Here is an 18412-nt window from a genome sequence, read left to right as displayed (position 1 = left end):
AAAAAAAACTATCTGGCTCACTAATGCCCTTTAGAGAAGGAAATTTGCTGGTCTGGCCTAAATGTGACTCTAGACCCCCCCCCCCCCACAACAATGTGGTTGATTCTTAACTGTCCTCTGAAATGGCTTAGTCAGCCATTCAGTTCAAGGGCAATTAGGGATAGGCAACAAACGCTGGCCTTGTCAGTGACACCCACGTCCCATGGAAGAATAAAAAAAATACACAACTTATATATTCTTGAAGGGGGAATATTTGCATAGGGGAGTGGGGCATATTTTCATAAGGGCCAGAACAGTCACAATGAGCTGAATGGCCTCCTTCTCAGCTGTTTTATTTTATGATGCTCTGTAAAAACCAAATCTACCCAATGCTGCCATCACACCTATCCATATAACCTAAATGCAGCAGCAAACCAACTCAAAATACTCAAGGAAAGACACCAATAAAGCCCTACAAATCCAGCTACATTGACTAGAAAGCACAAATGCATCCAAATGTGCTACAGAACTCCACCTTTTACACTGTCAAATATAGCCAACTAATTCTAATATACATTGAAACCAATGAAATTAGCCCAATGACACCATTAAATTCAATATACAAAGCAAAATACACCCAATACAAATCACTCAGATACACTTAGCTCATCAACATATGCCAGCGAAGCTACCAAAAATCTAGCCAAAAACATTAAAACCACTCAATACACCATCAGAACTCCTGTATATACCACAAGACTAACTCAAGTAGGTTCAACAATATAACACCTATTCAATATACCCAGACGTGCTTTCAAATCTATCCCAATACACCACCAAATACATCATTAACCTACTCAATTACCTAATCAGTCTATCCAATTACCCATTCCAATTAGTTCATCTAACCCACTCAGATACACAAACACATCTAAAAATGCACCAATCCCAACCAAATACAGCATCAACGCCGAGACACCCACCCAATAATATCATCAAGCACAACCAAATGTATTATCAAATCCATTCAAACACGTTCAATCCCATCTAAATACATCATGAATCAAATACAAGAACAAACCCCCAAAAACACATAAAAGAAACCTATGCTCACCCAAGCTACTAATCATAAAACCCATCTAAAGATAAACATACAAAACTCACCAAAATATACCAAATACACCTAATTATACAAAATGAAACTAAAGTCTTTCAAGTTTAACTAAATATACGGTGAATTCAACCAAATAACCTACTTAAAAACATCAAACCCAAATAAAATATTGAACCAAACAAACCTACTCAATTTCACCAACCTCAGCCAAACACATCTTTAATCATCATTTCCACCAAATATATCACAAAGCTAAGCAATCATAACTTTTAATCCGACCAAACCCATTCAATTAAACTAGCAAACCGACCTAAAATTATTGTTAAGCCTAGCCAAATACACCATTAAATCCATCACCAATATACCTAAATATATTGAAGCCTGTCAAAATACTCATTCAAATATGCAATCAGACTTAAAACCATCAGCCCCAAACAAAATACATCATTCCCACCCCAAAAAATTATTCTTATAAATAAACAAACAGCCAAAAACCTCCAAATCCAACTGATCCAAATAAACAAGTAAAATGTGATTGATTTTAAGCAAGCGGAGCAACTATTTTAACATGGTAATACCTTTTCAAATAAATATACTCCATAACTCCATGAAGGCAAAGATAGACTTGGGTTCTAAATAGTTTCTGTTTAATTATTACTGCAAGTCTCACAGATGTTAATTCAAAATAACATTATCGTGGGTCAATTTCTAAGTGAAAAATTTAAAAACAAAATGTAAAATTGGGACCCTTAAGGGTGGTAATCTCTGGGTTACTACTCAAACCACAGCCTAAGTGACCTACGAGCAAATAGATCAGGAAAGTAATGCATGGTGGAAGATTTGTATCGAAAGGATGTGGTTGCATTTCATGGGACACTGGTAGTAGAACGGGGACAGGAAGGAGTTAGACATTGGGTCAGGCTTCACCTGATTCAGGCAGGTCTTAGTGGAAAGTATAATCAGGGCTGTAGAAAGGACTTTATAGCAACAAAGTAGTGGGGCGGGAATGGAGTATGATATAGCATTACGGAGAGGAGAGGATAGACATAATAGTAACACAGAAAATAAAAAGGAATGAGAGCAAAGGTCATATACTATGAAAAGCGATAGACATAATAGAACTACTCTTGGTACAAGAAACATTGTGAGATGTAACAACAAATGTCTGTTAAAAGCAGGAATAATAAAATAAGAACTTATTAAATTGCCTGTATAACAATGTGCAAAGCATTGGCAACAAAGAGTGTGACATCAATAAGTATGGCCAGAGCATCATTAGAGCATACGGGCAAGGTGAGGACAATTAACCAAACAAGATTTGTGTACATGAATGCTGGCTGGTGAAATTTTCAAGATTGAAATTGATGGGTTTCTTGTGGGGGAAGGGTATGTGGACCAAAGGCAGGTAAATGGAGCTGAGGTAAATGATCAGATTGCATGGCGGAACAGGCTCACGCATTGAATGACCTGCTGCAAACTGGAACAATTAACTGGTCTGGAGAAATCTTCAGCAGCTTTGTGCAACCCACCACACCCCTCTTTCGCCACAATGTTATGCTATTCTGTGGCTGAAATAGCATAGAGAGTTCTGGAAACTTTAGGTTTGTCTCCCCACCACCACACACCACCCCCACCCCCCCCCTCAATTGTCAGCTAAATTTGCTTTACAAGACCTAATCTAATTTGGAAGTGTGTTCTTTATTGAGCATTTTTTTACTGGTGGTATTCAATAGATGCCCAAGGCATCAGAATTGTGCTGAATGTGTACAGAAGCCTGCTGCCAGTTAGCAGTATAATCAAATCAATGCAACGTAGCTACTCGCAATCAAACAACACCTCAATTTTAAAACTCTCAGTCTTGTTTTCAAACGCCTCCAAGGCCTCACCATTCCCGGTCTCTCTGATCTCCTCCACCCTATAACCACTGAGATCTCTGCATTCCTCCAATTCCGGCCCCTTGTGCACCTCCAAATTTTATCATTCCAACAGTGGCGGTCTTCCCTTCCTACGATCTGAAAATCCCTCCCTAAACCTCTCCACCTCTCTACCTCTCTATGCGTCTTAAAATCTACAACTTTGAGCAAGTTTTTGGGTCATCTGTCCTAATATCTCCTCATGTGGATTGGTGTCAAATTTTGTTGGCTAATGCCCCTGTGAAACATCTTGGTACACTTGACTATGTTAGATTATATAAATACATGTCATTGTTCAGGTTTGTTCTCCCAGCCATCTGATTCTGGTTGCACCTGAATTCCAACTTGGTTTGACCTCTGCCTTGAATCCCAGAATACTTGGTGCAACGATGTCATCACATCATTTTACAACATATTCTGAGCTACTTCCTCTCCTGAACTTATAAACAGGTTTGCACAGAATGAACTATAAACTCTGTTTCAGGTGCAACCAAGATAGAGTCGGCCCATACATCAGATTCTAAACGCCAGTGAAAAGTAAAGCTAAGTTACCACCAACCAGAGTGTCATTACCTCCTAATAGGGTAGGTGCAAAGAAACTAGTTCCTCTAGTGGGGAAATTCAAAACAAGTGGAGGAGGAAGAATCTTAAAATTAGAGCCACGCCATTTGTGATTTAGCACTTTTTTACACAAAAGGGTTGTGCACATCTGGAACTCACTTCTCTCCAAAAAGCTAGGAATCCTCGGGCAATGTCATTTTCAAAGGTTGTGATCAACAGATTTATTGTTAGACAAGAGTATCAAGGGATATGGAGCAATGGTAATGGAGTTGAGATACAAATCAGAAATAATCTAACAAAATGATGGAACAGGCTCAAATGTTTGAATGGTCTGTGCCTGTTCCTATGTAACAGAAGGCTGATAATGGTTATGGGTAACAGTCCAAATAGTGGCAAGAGGTTATTCTCATTCTTCTAGCCAGGTCCAGTGAATGTGAAAATAATTAGTCCCACAGCCAAAATATTGGAAGATGGCTATGCCTAATCAATTGAAGTGATTTGAAACCTCAAACTGTTGCAGGAGGAAGGATGAAGTGCATATAAATAGAAATTCAAAACTGAAGATGTATTAAAACCAAATTACCATTCTGTCTCATTGTACTCAGCATCAGTAGTATCTAATAACCAAATTGAAAATTATTTCTTAGTGAACTATCTTATTTGCAATCTGTAGTTAATTTCTTAGCATGCAATCAATACATAAAATTGATGTTGATTGAGGAATAAATATTGACCAGAAGAAGGGGGATAACTCCCTGCTCTTCTTTAAATTAAGGCCATGAGATCTTTTACATCCACCTGAGAGGGCAGAGGGGTCTCAGTTTAATACCTCATCCAAAAGACAGCGCTTCCCACAGTGCAGCATTTCCTCGGAGTTGCATCTTTGTGCTCAAGTCCTGGAGTGGGCTTGAACCTACAACCTTCTGACTTAGAGCCAGGAGTGTCACAATAAATCTATAATCTGTATGAAAGCAGGATAGTGGGAAGTTTTAAACAACAGGGATAAAAAGGCACATGTTCTGCAGACTAATGACAGTACGTTCAGCCCAAAGAAAACCAATTCAGGGAGGCGGTTTTGCAAAAAGCCACCAAAGTTGAAATTAGCCCAACACCTGGAATCTCTTAACAAGTCTTAATAATGCACTTAGAAAATCATCGTATGTTCAGGCAAAGTCAACATTTACAAAAGGGAAATGTGCATTTGACAAATGTGTTGGAGTTTTTTGAGGATGTAACTCGTAAGGTAGATAAAGGGAAACCAGTAGACGTAGTATACTTGGATTTCCAAAAGGCATTAGATAAGGTGCCACACAAAAGGTTAATACACAAAGTAAGAGTTCATGGAATTGGTGGTAGTAGATTAACAATGATGGAGGATTGGTTAATGGACAGGGTGCAGAGAGTACAGATAAATGGGGCATGTTCAAGTTGGCAGGCTGTGACTAGTGGAATGTCGCAAGGATCCATGCTGGGGCCTCAGTTATTTATAAACTATATTCAGGACCTGGCCAAAGAAACTGAGAGAACGTACCTAAGTTTGCTGACGATACAAAGCTATATGTGGGAATGTAAGTTGTGAGGAGGACACAAAGCGATATAGGCAGGTTAAGTGACAACACGGTGGCAGATGAAGTATGATGCGGGGAAGTGTGAGGTTATTCACTTTGGCAGTAAGAATAGAAAAGCAAAATATTTTTTAAAAGGTGTGGAACTTGTAAGTGTTGACATTTAGAGGGACTTGGTTGTATACATACAAGGGACACAAAGTTAGCATGCAATTACAGCAAGCAATTAGGAAGGCAAATTGCATCTTGGCTTTTACCATAAAGCGATTGGAGCACTAGAATAAGGAAGTCTTGCTACAATTGTACAGGACTTTGGTGAGACCACACCTGGAATATTGTGTGTAGATTTGGTCTCCACAGTCAAAGAAGGATATACTGTACTTGGATTGGAGGCAGTACTGCAAAGATTTACTAGATTGTTTGCTCAGATGAGAGGGTTGTCCTATGTGAGACTGAGTAAATTGGGCCTATATTCTCATGAGTTTAGAAAAGTGAGAGATGATCGCACTAAAACATACAAGGTTCTGAAGGGGCTTGACAGGGTAGATACTGAGAGGTTGTTTCCATTGGCTGGGCAATCTAGAGCACAGAGGCGCCGTCACAGGATTCAGGGCACATTATTTAGGAGTGAGATGAGGAGAAATTTCTTCACTGGAAGGCTTACGAATCTTTGGAATTCTCTGCCTAGAGGGCAGAGAATATATTCCACCATCGAGTATATTTAAGGCTAAGAAAACAGATTTTTGATCAATCAGGGACTCATAGGGAGTGGGCAGTAAAGTGAAGTTGAGGCCATTGATCAGCCATGATCACACCGAATGGCGCAGCAGCTTCAAGGGGCCATATGGTCTACTCCTGCTCCTACATCTTATGTTCAGATATTTAAAATTTTCAGCGTAAGCACACCGCAATACACTGAAAATCATGGCAAGATGAGGGGAATGGCAGCCTGAAATGTCTACCAATCTATATTTTGCTCAGTCTTCCCTTATGCTTTCATAGTTCAAACCCAGATCCACCCAGCCACCACCAGTTGTTGATTTACTTCATCTCTGCTCCACTTAACTTTGGCATTTTTTAAATTATTGTTTAATGGGATGTTGGCATCGGAGATGAGGTCAACATTTATTGCCTGTTCCAAATTGCCCTTGAGAACGTGGTGGTGAGCCATCTTCTTGAATACAACTGAGTGGCTTGCTAGGCAATTTCAGAGGGCAGTTAAGAGTCAACCACATTGTTGAGAGTCAGGAGTCATATGTAGGCTGGACCGGGTAAAGATGGACAGATTTCCTTCCCTAAAGGGAACCACATGGGTTTCATGGTCACCATTACCGAGACTAGTTTTCAATTCCAGATTTATTAATTGAATTCAAATTCCACCAGCTGATATGGTGGGATTTGAACCCATGTCCCCAGAGCATTCGCCTGGGCCTCTGGGTGACGTTACCATGATGCTACTGTTTTCCCCATCTTCTACACTGAAGCTTGGGTCTGGATTTCTCACTGATAGAAGAAGAAAACTGCTGGGGGCCAACAGAGCTGAAGAAGGGTCATACAGACTTGAAACTTTAACTCTGTTTCTCTCTCCACAGATGCTGCCAGACCTGCGAGTTTTTCCAGCATTTTCTGTTTTGGTTTCGGATTTCCAGCATCCGCAGTGTTTTGCTTTTAACAAAGGAAGATGGTTGTGGATGTTGAAGGTCAGTCATCTCAGTCTCAGGACATCACTGGAAGAGTTCCTCAGGGTAGTGTCCTCAGCCCAACCATCTTCAGCTGCTTCATCAATGACCTTCCTTCCATCATAAGGTCAGAAGTGGGGATGTTCGCTGTTGATTGCACATTGTTCCCCACCACTTGCAACTCTTCAGATACTGAAGCAGTCCATGTCCAAATGCAGCAAGACCTGGACAACATCCAGGCTTGGGCTGACAAGTGGTAAGTAACATTTGCACCACACAAGTGCCTGGCAATGACCATCTCCAACAAGAGAGAATCTAACCATCACCCCTGGATGTTCAATGGCATTAACATTGCAAAATGCCCTACTATCAACTTCCTGGTGGTTACCATTGACCAGAAACTGAACTGGACTAGCCATATAAATACTGTGGCTACAAGAGCAGGTCAGAGGCTAGGAATCGCACGACAAGTAACTCACCTCCTGACTCCCCAAAGCATGTCCATAATCTACAAAGCACAAGTCAGGAGTGTGATGGAGTACCCTCCCCTTGCCTGAATGAGTGCAGCTCCCACAATTCTCAAGAAGCTGGACACCATCCAGGACAAAGCAGCCCACTTGATTGGCACCAAATCCACAAACATTCACTCTGTCCACCACCGATGCACATTAGCAGAAGTGTGTACCATCTACAAGATGTACTGCAGAAACTCACCAAGGCTCCTTAGACAGCACCTTCCAAGCCCACGAGCACTACCATCTAGAAGGACAAGGGCAACAGATTCGTGGGAACACCACTACCAGAAAGTTCCCCTCCAAGCCACTCACCATCCTGACTTGGAAATATATCGCCGTTCCTTCACTGTCACTAGGTCAGAATCCTGGAACTCCCTCCCTAACAGCACTGTGGGTGTACCTACACCACAGGAACTGCAGTGGTTCAAGAAGGCAACTCACCAACATCTTCTCAAGGGCAATTAGGAATGGGCAATAAATGCTGGCGTAGCCAATGAAGCCCACATCTCTTGAATGAAAAAGAAAACTACTAAATGATTTTTTGAAGCATAATAAAATTCAGCAAATTCACTAGAGCAATCCCCAAAGCAGTTGGGAAAAGTGATTTTAGCCTGAAATATTGTATTTGCATATGTATCTGTTGTCTATGTGTGTATGTGTCTGCGTATTTGTGTGCATATGTGTATGTAAATAGTAAACATACATATATGTGCCTGTATATGTATGGGTGCGTGTGTATGTATGTGTGACACTGTGTGTGCCTGCCTTTGTACCTGTAGGTGTGTATTTATGTGTGTGTGTGTGTGTGTGTGCGGGGACGAGCGGAGGATGCCGATTGCCTTTTGATTCACATTTGCCCACGAATCTCATTGGTTTTCATTTCCTAGTGGAAATTGGTTTCCTTTGGGAATTGGAGCCAAATCCAGCAAATGCCTTGTTTCTATTTATTTACAGTATGCTGAAAAGGTGATTGTATTTTTTTGTAACCCCCCCACCCACCACCCAGCCCCTTCGTATTACTCGTTAGCAGAGGGTGGGAGGTCAGTTTAAATTCCAGGCTATGAGTTACCCGGGAGGGAGCAGCAGGGGGATTTGCAGAAAGGCTGGGAAATCCCTCGCGGGAGGAAGATGTAGGTGGGGTGGGGGGAAAGTGGGATCAGGCTGGGTGGCCCTTGTGTCTCACTGGGAGTCGGCACAAAGAGGGAACTTGGGAAGGGAGCCAGGCGGGATCCAGGACCAGCTCTGAGCACCAGAGGCTGGGTGGTGTGGGGAATATGTCATTTCAGGGACACTCCTGAACGATTCAAATACAAATGAAGCTTTCCGCTAAGGCGGCTAAAAGGTGTCCCTGGGTCGGAGTTCAAACTTCCTCCGTAAGATGGGCAAAGAGCGAGGTGAGGGTGGGGGTGGGGGGTGGTGGTGGGTAGTGTACCTAACTGGATCGCTCTGTCAAAGACCCAGTACAGGCCCAATGGACTGAATGGCCTTGTGTTACTCTATGATTGTAGACTATTACTTTCATTATTACTCCATTATTAATTATCTGGTAGTTTTTTTTTAATCCTGATTTGGAAAATGATTTAATTTGGGGCGAATTCCCATTAAAGCCTTTATTCGATTCTGTACCGAAAGCAGTTATTTTTCTTTTAAAATGGGAATAAATCCTGTTCTGGAAAGTCTTCCTCGAAATCATGTTTTAAAAAGTACATTTCCAGGAGGCTGTGTTAGCTCTGACCTGTAGCGGGGCTGACCAAACCTGGAACTATGCGAGTTCCATCTCTTCCCCCCCACTGAAAGGAATAGATTTGAATTGGAATTTCGATGTAGATGGTGCATTGTAAAATACCACTCCAATCCAGTCAAATATTATCCTGGAATATAAAATGCCAGGCATTACCCACCATTGACTCACAGTTTAGTGTGTCTGTAGGGAAAGGGACGTTTAATCCCAGTCACATTTAACACTAACTAACGACGATGTTATTGCTTTAGAAAATACATGTTAACGATTTAAGGTGTAGCCCCGTCCAAAAATGTTCACAATAGCAGAATAAGTATGTGAATGGCTGAACGCCGGTAGCTTTCAGGGAGTCGGGAGCTACCCCTGCTTCGGGCGGGCTGGTGGGCTGCGGTTGTTGAATATGAAATCTTTCGCTTCATTAAAAACCATTTCGACGAGTGTGAGCCCCACCTCACACGGCGGAGCGCCTCCACCTGGTGAGCGCTCAATTCAAACCACACTTCTCAGGGGCTGGGGTTTTCACAGGGGCTAAAGATAGCTCGGGGCAAACAAATAAAAAAAAGGGGGGAGGGATTGAATTCATCGAAATTGTCGTTTAGCAGTACGGAATTTGGATATTGCCGGAGAGACATGTTGCCAAAGTTGTCAGGACAAATGCAAGAATAGCAAATTTCAAAGGGTCGCTGCAATTTTGTTGAGCCCAAGGTCACAACAATTGTGAACGCTTGAAATTTGATATTCTTGTGTTTGTCCTGGTGAGTCCAGGACCAAAAACTTCGTCAACATCTCTTTCTCTCTCTCTTCAGCAATATTAATAGAAATTATTCGGTTTTTTTTGTAAAAGGGGGAATCTAATTCACCTTCTACCGTCCTGCTCGTGGCACGATAGAGCAACAATGGGGTTGTTGATTGTCAAAGTAATCAATCTCTATCAATAAGTCTGTAGATCAAGGCAAATTCCAGTGCTGGGGAGCTTTGGGATCCATAGATCTAAAGTTACCTGTTCTTTCCAAGCAATGCTACACTCACCACACACCTTGTCTCAAATTACTCATATATGCTATCCCCAAAATGTTATTTCTTAAAATAAATTGTCCCTTTAATAAATGCATGGTCTATTTAATTCATCAGAACAGATGGGAGTTGTTTAGGGAGCTTATCATTGTAGATTAACTCTGGGTAGGATAAGGATAAAGAGTAAAGCGATTTATATTTATAGTGGGGAAAATGGGGCTAAGAATGGGACTTTATGGAATTATTAGTGAGCCAATCCCATTCCATAGAGAGACTCAAAAGGTTCCTCTTCGTGTACAGGAGAAACACAGATACACGTGTACAGTGTCTTACTGTCCCGGGCTGGAGCTCGTTTAATGTGATGGGGGAACTGAATTTTCCAAATCCTTGGTCCAATTATCAGTACATCAAATCGACCCTCTCGCGGTCCAATGCCTTCTCTTGGGGATGGTTCTCTAATTCAACGTGGCCCCCGAATCTCCGGTTAAACAGGCCGGCGAAAGGCATTTCTTCGAGTGTTTTTTTTTTAACAAGCACCTAAAGAAGCCAATCGGGTAAATGGGACGGGAAGTGAGAGAGAGCGGGGAGTGAGCAGTTTCACAGGGAGTTCCTGATAAATACAGGGAATGGTGCTCCCACCTCAAACTCCCCAACCCAGCAAAGCCCAGCTGCCATTCTGTAACCCCCCCTCCCATCATGTCCAACATTCAAACTGGCTCACTTCAGCCCGGGATTCCCCTCAGTCCCTTCGTAAATTTAGAAGTTGCTGTGTATTTTTGTCATTCTAGGTGCCAGTGTTTCAAGGTAACACTCTCCCCCCACCCTGCCCTGCCCTGTCAGGGATTTATGCCGGTCTGCTATTCGAATTTACACTGAAATGAGTTCTACCCGAGGGGCCAGTCAGTTCTAGGTAGTTTATCCATGTTTAACTCCTTTAACATATAACAGCAAGTTTTATCTTAAAAAAAAACTCCAAGTAAAATATAACTGTGATCTGGGGAGCAGGAGGGGGTGGGTTTGACTGAACGAATATCATTAGGAGGGAAATTGAAGATTCTCAGATTCGTTCGATGGAAGTCCGGCAATAAGCTTTGTGTTTGTTTCTGCTCGGGTCCGGGCACACACACTAAAACAGCTGCTACGTTTCTGTTTGGGTGGCACTTACTGGAATACAGCTCCGAGTAGCTCCGACATAACCTGTAACTTTTGCAAAACTGCATCACTCCTGGCTGGCTTCGTTACACCTGGACTAACTTGTGTCTGTTACTCCTGCCCACCCTTGTATAGCTCAACCCTACTTGTCATTTCCGTACAACCTCGTTACTCTCCTATAAGCTTCTTACAGGTCTATGGCCCCTTAATATTTGTTATTCCCGTAAAGCAGTTAGTCCTACCCTCATTTCCATATGATATACCCATATAGCCATATTGCTTCCGTCTAATCCTGTTAATCGTGTACAGTTCTATTACTCCTGTGTAATTTTGCTCATCCCGCCCAGTCCCACTACTCCTACACGATTCTACCCTTCCCCCTGAACCACTTTTCCGATTCGACATCACTGCGCTGTGGTTTGTTACTCCGCTTCCCCCTCCATTTCCCGGTTACCAGCTGCACCCCCATCTCTTTGACAGGCCTTTCACTAGAATATACACCAACACCAACACCGCCCCTCCACCCCCACCTCCCCTCCTCCAGGCCTTCTATTCTCAGTCCACAACTTTCACACCAAATAAACCATCATCGAATTGCACCAGCAATTCGGAATTCGCTCTGGAGTTACAGTCACAGCCTAGCCGTGAACATAAGCAGTTCCCACTACCCACTACCCCGCCATCCCGACCCCTTCACTCCCTCCCTCACTCCCCTCAGTCCCTTTTCCCATTACAACCTGACGTTTAAATCTCTCGGTGTGTGCATGGCCCGAATCCAGTGGGCCTGCCAGGAATAACGGGTTTGGGATTACCTGGAGCAGGCGGCCGCGGGATGTGCCTGGCTTGGGGCACGCTGATAAAGTGCAGCCTATTCAAGTTATATTCCCTGTTTGCAACTCTCAGAATTAGATTGGATCAGCTCCTGGCTTGTCCACGTGTGCGGTTAAAAGAAAAGGTCGTTAATCTTTCTTTTAAAAAGTGTCGAGTTTCTGGTTACCCTAATGGTTTCTGGACGGGAAAGCTGACTGTCAACTGTCAATATACAGAATGCGGACCCAAAACAACAGCATCACTTCTGTACACCCAGTATCCTACATCTTACCAAAGTTTATACACTCAGAACCTTTTATAACTCATAAACTGAAAACCCCCATATCATCATCTATACAACCAATATCCTACAATTCTCTATACACCCAGCATCATATACAATTCTCTATACATCCAGCATCATATACAATTCTCTATACACCTAACATCGTATACAAATCTCTATGCACCCCGCATCATATACAAATCTCTATACACCCAGCATCATATACAATTCTCTATACAGCCAGCATCATATACAATTCTCTATACACCCAGCATCATATACAATTCTCTATACAGCCAGCATCATATACAATTCTCTATACACCTAACATCGTATACAAATCTCTATGCACCCAGCATCATGTACAAATCTCTGTACACTCAGCACCGTATACAAATCTCTATACACTCAGCATCATATACAAAACTCTATACACTCAGTGCGGTATGCAGTCCAAATATATTATACAACCCAAAATATACATCTTTTTGTATAGGATGTTTGGATGTATAGCCCAGTAAAAGTCTATACTCTCCCACCTGTGTCTTTCCCGGTACAAAGTTTCACTCATCTCTAACCTCTCCCCATGCCAATTTCTATTGGTTGTTCGTTCCTCAATGCGTTGAGCACAAAATACACATGCTCCGCTACATACCCCCTTCTGGTCTCATTCTGTCTGCCTCTGTGCATATAAAATATTGTAAGATGATGAGCGGAGGACAGGGAATTCAGCATACAATATGTATGATTTTGTACGAGTGCTGGTTCTATACGGTTATACCGGCTGCATGTGGCTCAATGAGTCCGGGAATATGTAGAATGTAAACTGCATTCGGGTTAGGGTTAGGATTTGTATATTATTTTGACTTTCTGCTGCTATGTCCTCCAGCCCTATGCCCCTGTTCACACCCTCCTGCCACTTCACGTCCACCATGTGTGTTCCTGCGCCGATGTCCATCCTGCTCTCGGTGTCAGAGACTAGAGCCGCCACTGAACCTCTCACTAAACCCCTTCTCATCGCAATTTATCTTCAGAGGCGTCTTCCGCTTCACCTTTGGTCACCTGCTCTCGTGTTCCCTTCCATCCTGATTCGGTCCAACACCCCAACTGCGAAGTTTCTCGAGACGTTTTGCTTGTCTTACGCTGACAAGTTATTGTATGCACTCAGTATCTTATACCTTCATAATTATCCAGCATCTCATATAACCCTACACAACTAATATTCTATATACACTCACCAGCTGATACAACTCATCAGTGCAAACAATGTACTTGCTTATACCACCCTGCACGTTCCCCTACACAATGCTACGCTCTCTATCGTGTACAATACATCAACTCCACACCACAGAATCTATCTACCCTACACAATTACACGCTATACAGAAAATGCATATGCTTGCCATTATGTACAAGGAATGCAGTTGTCCTATCCAATCCTGCAGTTACCATCAGTTACAGTGTGCACACTGGTCTGCTATTAAGCCAAAAGGTACAGTCACCGGACCAGGTGAGAGAGAACACACTTGCCCCTCATTTTTTTCCCCCAATAACTTGTCTTTCCCCGTCCCATGCCCCGGAATTGTCGAATATTCTGTGCAATACTTTGTATCTCTGCTGTATCCTATACAATCCTGACTAATCTCGCACGTCCTTAGAGTTGTGTCCACTTCACGTGTACCCTACTTCCTAACCTATCGTGAATCCTATTCACAACCCTATACAACCAATTCCGTGTATATCCACAACCTATACTCCTTCATTCTTAGATGATTTTTATATTATCCCGCAACTCCATATACCCTGCATCATACACCATCACTGTCATACACAACAGACAGTCAAAATAACATACACTCCATAGTTTGCATTCTACATATTCCTGGACTTCTTGAGTCATATAGTTTTATGCTCCGCATCTAGTATTAACCATATACAACCAGCACCCTGTAAAATCTTATATATCATTTGCTGAATGCCCTTAAATTTTCAACCTCTACTCACCGTCTTACAATATTTTATATCTATCCTATATATGTATATCATACATCCCATACAATCCATCGAACAGCATACAATTTAAGCATTTGTATCTAATGTAGCTTACATTCTGTATGTTATACTGTGGTATACAGGTACTTTACACACAAGTATACACTATATTATTGATCATTCTATAAAAACATGCAGATCATGTATTCTGTGCAACTTTCTATATTTAATGTATTACGTACAGCGTTAACACCCAGCATCTTGCTTACTTTGATGCCGGCTTTCCACTATGATATTCGCTCTCACCTCCAGATTTCTATACACCCTTATGAACAATACACTCAAAGCAATGATGTATACTGTTGATCCAAACTTCGGCCTGTAGTCAATGCAATGAATACATCGTGCGCCAATGCAAACCTATATACTCTGCATACAAAGCAAGTTTATATGTCCAGCTCCCCATATAATTGTGTAGTCAGTCTTACCATCCTGGAAGTCAGATTCCTAGACCGGTTTATAAAGCCAGCAGCCTGTATAACACACAAATTCCTACAAATCCTGTTATCATGTGCAACCTTTTACACGATTTAATATATATAGCATCCCAAGCACCGTGCACCCTCCATAATCTCTTAGATGCCATATATCCCATACTGTCCTGTGCAATAGCATTAAATGCAATCCCGCGCGTGTATCTAAGCGAATCCTGTACATTTAGATCTCAGACAACGGAAAATATCATCTGCGATCAACGGCTGGTGTTCCTCCAGGCTTCACAATCCGAAATCAAACGAGAAGGTGGCGGCCCGCCAGGAACGAAAGCTGAAAGTACAATCCATACTTCGAGATGTGTGGTGTATGCCGATAGTTTCCACTTGTATTTTATACTGAGTGGAGCCGGAGTCCTGCAACACCCATCATTGAATTCTGAATTGAACCAGAATCTCCAGATAGTTACCCCCAGTTCAAACCCCGCAGAATACAGACAGTAACGCCAGTGACTCTCCCCAACTTAAAATCAAGGCTCCAATATGGTCCAACTTTTAAAATAGTTACTGCCGCACGGCGCTAATTTACAGCCACGCTCTCGAAACACCAACATTTAATCTCTAACCGCATTGTAGGACTCACGCGTTACACCCATACCACTGCTGAACGAGATAATAAGACAATTTACAAAACCCATCAGTGCATTTAGTGCAACCTTCTGTTAGCTAGCTCAAGGTTTGAGAAACGGAGGCTTGCGTGTATTTGATACAGCGTAGGTCTGGCAAGTAAATAAAAACGCCTCTCTCCCCTTGCATGGTCTAAAATCGTAAAGAAAAGTAAATGTGTACCGATCATCCTGTGTAATAGGTAAGTATTATTTGATACATGTACCATGGTTTTATTTTTACTGCTGCTTTTTACACAGAGAGATTAAATCCATCAACGCACGGGTGTCGTTATAATAATATTTATTTACAAACAAAATCCTTAAGTTATAACAACACGAGTGTTTGGAAGCGGACTCCCCGCTCAAATTGAGCAACGGGATACCGTCCCTCTTAACCCGGGGACGAGGGCCAAGGCATTATACTGTAAACGCTAGATGTTTCCCTTTCAAATTCCAATGCATTAACAAACAAACAAAAAAACAAAAACAGTTTAGTACAGCCCGCAGATTTAACCAGGATTAATAGTCGAGATTAACATGCACCTGCGGATACACAATTATATAGAACTAAAAACGTAGCATTTTCAAAGATTTGACCAGGGTTTGGATTAAAATTGTCAGGTTTCAAACAGTACATTAGATATTTCCAGCTCAAAATTTACAACATTTCCGATTCATCAGATGTAATAATATTGTAATTTACATTTCTTTTTTTAAAGCCTCTATGTAAATCTTTTCTCTTTACAACAACACATCTATCAACTTTACCATTGTACCGAGCATGTCCCAACATCAGAACTGGGTGCAACATAATGATAACCACGCTAAAAGATGCATTTGAACAGTACGGAACTGATTAGAAAGCACTGACTCCACATTACAAAGCAGTCTCATCAGGAAAATGCAAGCGAACATTTATTAGTATTTGTGGTTCCATGTTCAGTCTGGCTGCGGTGTTAATATCCCATACAATCATTTTACTATTATTATAAAGTTCAACGACTCTACATTGTATCTGCTAAAATCGAATATTTATTCACCGAAATGTCTGTTAAAACGAAAACATCAGGGCTGACTAAAAAAAAAGTTTGTTGTAGAATTGAAAGATGATCGGCCAATGTTTCCAGTTTACAATTAAACCGCAGTGGTGGAAATTTAAAGTAAATCATTTTCACTTTTAGTTGTTCTAAAATCTCTGCACATTCGATATATTTCAAAGTAACAATTTCTTGAAAATAACGAGTCATTAAATTTGGGTCCTCTGAGATTCTTACTCTGATTCCAATAAAATCTATTGAGTAAATTAAGTTACTGGGTGATTTCTGCCCCCAAATCGGTTTAGGTATATCTGAAAAGGAGCAGGCAGACTCTGTCTGTCTCTGTCTCTCTCTCTCTCTCACCTGAACTGACTTCCTGACTGGTCTCCAGGTGGATTGCGCCTCGGCGTAGGTGTTGCAGGTGAGCGGGAGGAGCTGCGTGGACCCCCGGGTGCTCCGACAACACGTCCAGGAAGGTGGATTGCCCGTAAAAAGCCGGCAGCCCGGCGGCTCCGACCAGCCCCACCCCAGCGGGTGTCAACACCGTCCTGGCCGCCACCAGGTGAGCCGTGGCCGGCAGGGAATCGGAGATCATCCGCGTGGGCGCGGGCGGGTCTTTATTCAGTCCAAGGATTTCCTGAATCCCAAAACCTGTGCACCTCGACGCATTCCCGGAGCTTGAAATGCCTTTTGACCGCTCGTTACCTATCAGATTCTGAGAAATCGAAATAGTTTTGGACTTGCTAAAATTCGCTGAAATCATTTCCTCTTTCCCCGTCATTTTGGCAAATCGTTCAGCCTGGGGTTTAATTTTCTCTGGGCCCCCCCTCCCTCCCTCCCTCCCTCCCCTCGCCACTGGTCCCAAGTGCACTGTCCAATGTGCAATGCTCCGATCCCTTTAGAAATTCCCTATTTATTTAACGGGACAAACCCATCGGAGGCACAACATCAGCGACCAATCAGCAGTACGGGATCAATTAGGAATCCAGGAATTCTCTCCCTCCCTCTCTCCTGGGCAGAGAACCCGCTTTCACTCAATCTGTTTCATTTCGCCATAAGGAAACCTCTCCAACTCTCTCCAATCATAAATCTCTGCCTTTGAGTTTCTGTTGGGGGTGGGGGGATGAAAGAAAATGACCATGTCCCCGTTCCTTTCCTCTCCTCCCCTCAAGTTCCCAGACGCGTTTGGTAGTGCTGAGAATTTTCTTCTAGGGGGGGAAAAAAACACAAAAATTTGCAACACCCCGATCGATATTTCAAACACTTGGTTTGTTTGTTTGCTTATCAGTCTGACAGGAATGCAAACAAGCTGTGTGTGTGTGTGTGTGTGTGTTGGGGAAGGGGAGGGAACCATGGTTGTTTATGTCGCTCGAGCACCACAGCCCAAACATTTGCAGCTGGCATTTTTTTCCAGCCTGTCTTGCTCTATAGGAAACAACAGCTTATTAACACCCTAGTGTAAATATCGATGCATTTTGTACCTGTGACTGTTGATATTAATATCTTTAAGGTGTTGAACCAACATATTGAACACTAAACCTAGACACTAAATCTAAATCTCCCCAGCACCCCTTTCACTAATAGGTCTCAACAACTTTTGGTGGGCCCTTTCCCTTTACGCTTTCTATATTATTTTCTTTCGCTTCCCCCTACCATCCACCCCCGGTCCTTGAGTTCAATTCTGTCGATCTCTTCTCGTTCAGGATATATATCTGCGCGGGTCCTTTCAACTCTCGTCATCCCCTGCAGTATTATCCAAAAGCCTTAAAATAATTTCTAACCTGTTATCCTGCAATATTAATTTGCAACCTTCCTCCCCCCTCCCCCCCCCAAAAAAAACCTTAAAAGTGACAGAACAGTGTGGCAAATATCGAGGCTCTTCGGCGATCTTTCAA

The 18412-nt window shown here is 42.4% G+C and overlaps 1 protein-coding gene across 2 annotated transcripts in view; it reads right to left on the bottom strand.

Annotated features, from left to right (window-relative positions):
• The window catches only part of vsx2 (visual system homeobox 2), a 47944-nt gene extending 30619 nt beyond the window's left edge, over positions 1-17325 (bottom strand). For both annotated transcript variants that reach the window (XM_078562098.1, XM_078562099.1), the window contains exon 1: positions 16881-17325. In XM_078562098.1, the coding sequence (XP_078418224.1) occupies positions 16881-17298 (418 nt within the window). In that variant the 5' untranslated portion in view covers positions 17299-17325. The remainder of the gene's footprint in view (positions 1-16880) is intronic.
• Positions 17326-18412: the final 1087 nt, after the last annotated feature.

This window comes from Cetorhinus maximus, chromosome 18, assembly GCF_964194155.1.
Source record: "Cetorhinus maximus chromosome 18, sCetMax3.hap1.1, whole genome shotgun sequence".
NCBI classification, from domain to species: domain Eukaryota; kingdom Metazoa; phylum Chordata; class Chondrichthyes; order Lamniformes; family Cetorhinidae; genus Cetorhinus; species Cetorhinus maximus.
This window is presented reverse-complemented; position numbering and strand designations above follow the sequence as displayed.